This window comes from Pteropus vampyrus, unplaced genomic scaffold, assembly GCF_000151845.1.
Source record: "Pteropus vampyrus isolate Shadow unplaced genomic scaffold, Pvam_2.0 Scaffold157, whole genome shotgun sequence".
Taxonomy (NCBI): Eukaryota; Metazoa; Chordata; class Mammalia; order Chiroptera; family Pteropodidae; genus Pteropus; species Pteropus vampyrus.
Window position 1 is genome coordinate 955,863 of NW_011888938.1, and position 2,210 is coordinate 958,072.

Sequence of the window (2,210 nt, forward strand, 5' to 3'; positions counted from 1 at the left end):
TGCAGCTCTGCCAGGGTTGACGGGGCCCCCCGCGCAGGCTCCGCCGCCTTCAGGATGCGGAACCGCCCGGCCCGCCCCCCTCTTTCTTCGAGCGGCCCCGCGAGCCCGGCCAGGCTCCTCCGCGTCACGTGAGCGGGGTGAAGCAGGGATGGCCTTGGGGTCCGGCCCAAGGCCACTGGAAAGGCGGCCCCACTCCAGCCCTGCGCCCGCCGGGGACGTTCGCGTTGACTGCGGCCGCGGCGTGTGGCGCTCGGGCGTGTGTGCGGGGGTGTTTTCCCTTCGCGCGGGGAACGGGGGCCGCGGGGGGGCTCGCTGGGCTGTGAGCCCGGGTTGTGTAACTTCCCAGACGCCCCGAAACGCGTTCCACGCGCTGCGGGGCATCGGCTCCCACCGCGGGGTGCAGCGTCCAGCCCCCCGCATCCTGGCAGCGCGGGGTGCGGCGTCCAGCCCCCCGCATCCTGGCAGCGCGGGGTGCGGCGTCCAGCCCCCCGCATCCTGGCAGCGCGGGGTGCAGCGTCCAGCCTCCGGCATCCTGGCAGCGCACAGTACGGCGTCCAGCCTCCGGCATCCTGGCAGCGCACGGTACGGCCGGCCCTGAATCCCCCCGGCCCCCAGGGGGTGCGCGCGGTGTCTCTGTGGCTGTCATTGCATTTCCCTAACGACAGTTCATGTGCTTCATGGCGACCCGTGTGTTTTCGGCATCGCCGCCCCGTCTTTGGTGTGCCGAGTGCCCAGACTCCTCTGTATCTTCTGGGTACCAGCACGTTAGCAAACACGTGATTTGCAAAGACGTTCTGCCAGGCTGCGGCTTCCCTTCTGACTTTTCTGACAGCCTCATGGATGGAGCACTAGTTCTCAGGGTGGATGAGGTCCGTTCTGTTCACGTTTTTCCTTCACGGTTTGTGCATTTTGTGCATTTTGTGTGTGTCTTTGGCTAACCCACGGTCATAAAGGTTCTCTAGAAGTTTTATAGTATTAGGTTTTACGTGTAGGTCAGCGTTTCAGCTTGAGCTAATTTTTGTACATGGTGCAAGGTCTGAGTGAAGGTAATGTTTTGGTTTTTTTCCCGAAGGTTCAAATATACTTTATTTCTTTAATTACGCCGTATTTTAATGGGTACACAGTACTTTCACTTGGCATCAATTATGTGTTGGTTTTGAAACAATTCAGTATGACACCAGCTGGGATGATTACTGATCTCTCCATTCCTTTGGGGTGACTCTCCCAACGGGACAGGTTCCATTCTGTTCCAATTCGTATTGTTGTACGTGCCCATGTAGCAACACAGAAAGTGGCTCCACTAGCTAATACAGCATTGCCATATTTGTCATGGCAATCAGGTGTCTGTTTCTGGTGGATCTGCCTTGCTATCGTTTGCTGAATGCTTTGAACTCGGAGTCGACTTAGGGCATTTTTGGCCAAGGGAAACATCGTGAAGCTGCAGCCAGAACTGTGGCAACTGCAGCTGCTGCTTTGTTGGGCCTTAGCATCAAATATGCCTGCAGAGAACCCTGTTTGGTGGTTGGTTGGTTGGTTTGCATAAGGATATCCAACCAGTGCAGCTCACTTGTTGAAGGCGACCCCGGAGGTGGCTTCATGGAGATGCCTCCACAAAGGCGTCTGTGGCACCACCCAGGTCATAGCTTCCCTGTCCCCTGGTGGCTGGGTTCCCGGGAGGTCCCAGGGGCAGATTTCCAGCAGTTCTGCAGGCAGCACAGTGACTTCTCTGCCCTTGGGGATCCGGGGCTGTGCCCCCTGGCAAGGCCTCTGCCTGCGGACGGGACTCAGCCACACCTGCTCTTCGCCCCTGTCCTCTGGATGGACAGCGTTTCTCGTACTAAACTTCCCTCGTTCGAATTGCCATGTTGCTTCTGTCCGCCGATGGCACCCTGAATGACACAGTCAGGCGCGAAAGGGACACAGCATTTTTATAAAACTCGCAGAGACCCATGACATCCATACCGTGGTCCGCCCTCAGGTACTCACTCTGTGTCCTCAACCAAGTGGTCGTTATCCGTGGATCCAGGGCCATGTTGTCCCACAGAAAAGTCTAGGTGGTGGCCCAGGATTAAGTTTGCATCCCCTAGGCCCCCTTGGACCACCTAGGCTGGCCAAAGGAAAGAAGCCTCTGCCCAGGAGGGTCAGGGTAGAATCTCGACTGTCCTAACTGGACCTGAATAGCTCCACCCATCTAAGAGGCTCCACCCCAC

General features: G+C 58.1%; 1 protein-coding gene and 1 pseudogene across 1 annotated transcript in view; both read right to left on the reverse strand.

The window, feature by feature from the left end:
* FAM69B (family with sequence similarity 69 member B) overlaps positions 1-568 on the reverse strand; it is a 9,640-nt gene extending 9,072 nt beyond the window's left edge. Inside the window, exon 1 of the mRNA XM_023536460.1 lies at positions 392-568. Within this exon, the coding sequence (XP_023392228.1) occupies positions 392-568 (177 nt within the window). The remainder of the gene's footprint in view (positions 1-391) is intronic.
* A 501-nt stretch (positions 569-1,069) lies between these two features.
* On the reverse strand, positions 1,070-1,488 carry LOC105298574 (annotated as a pseudogene).
* Between the last annotated feature and the right edge of the window lie 722 nt (positions 1,489-2,210).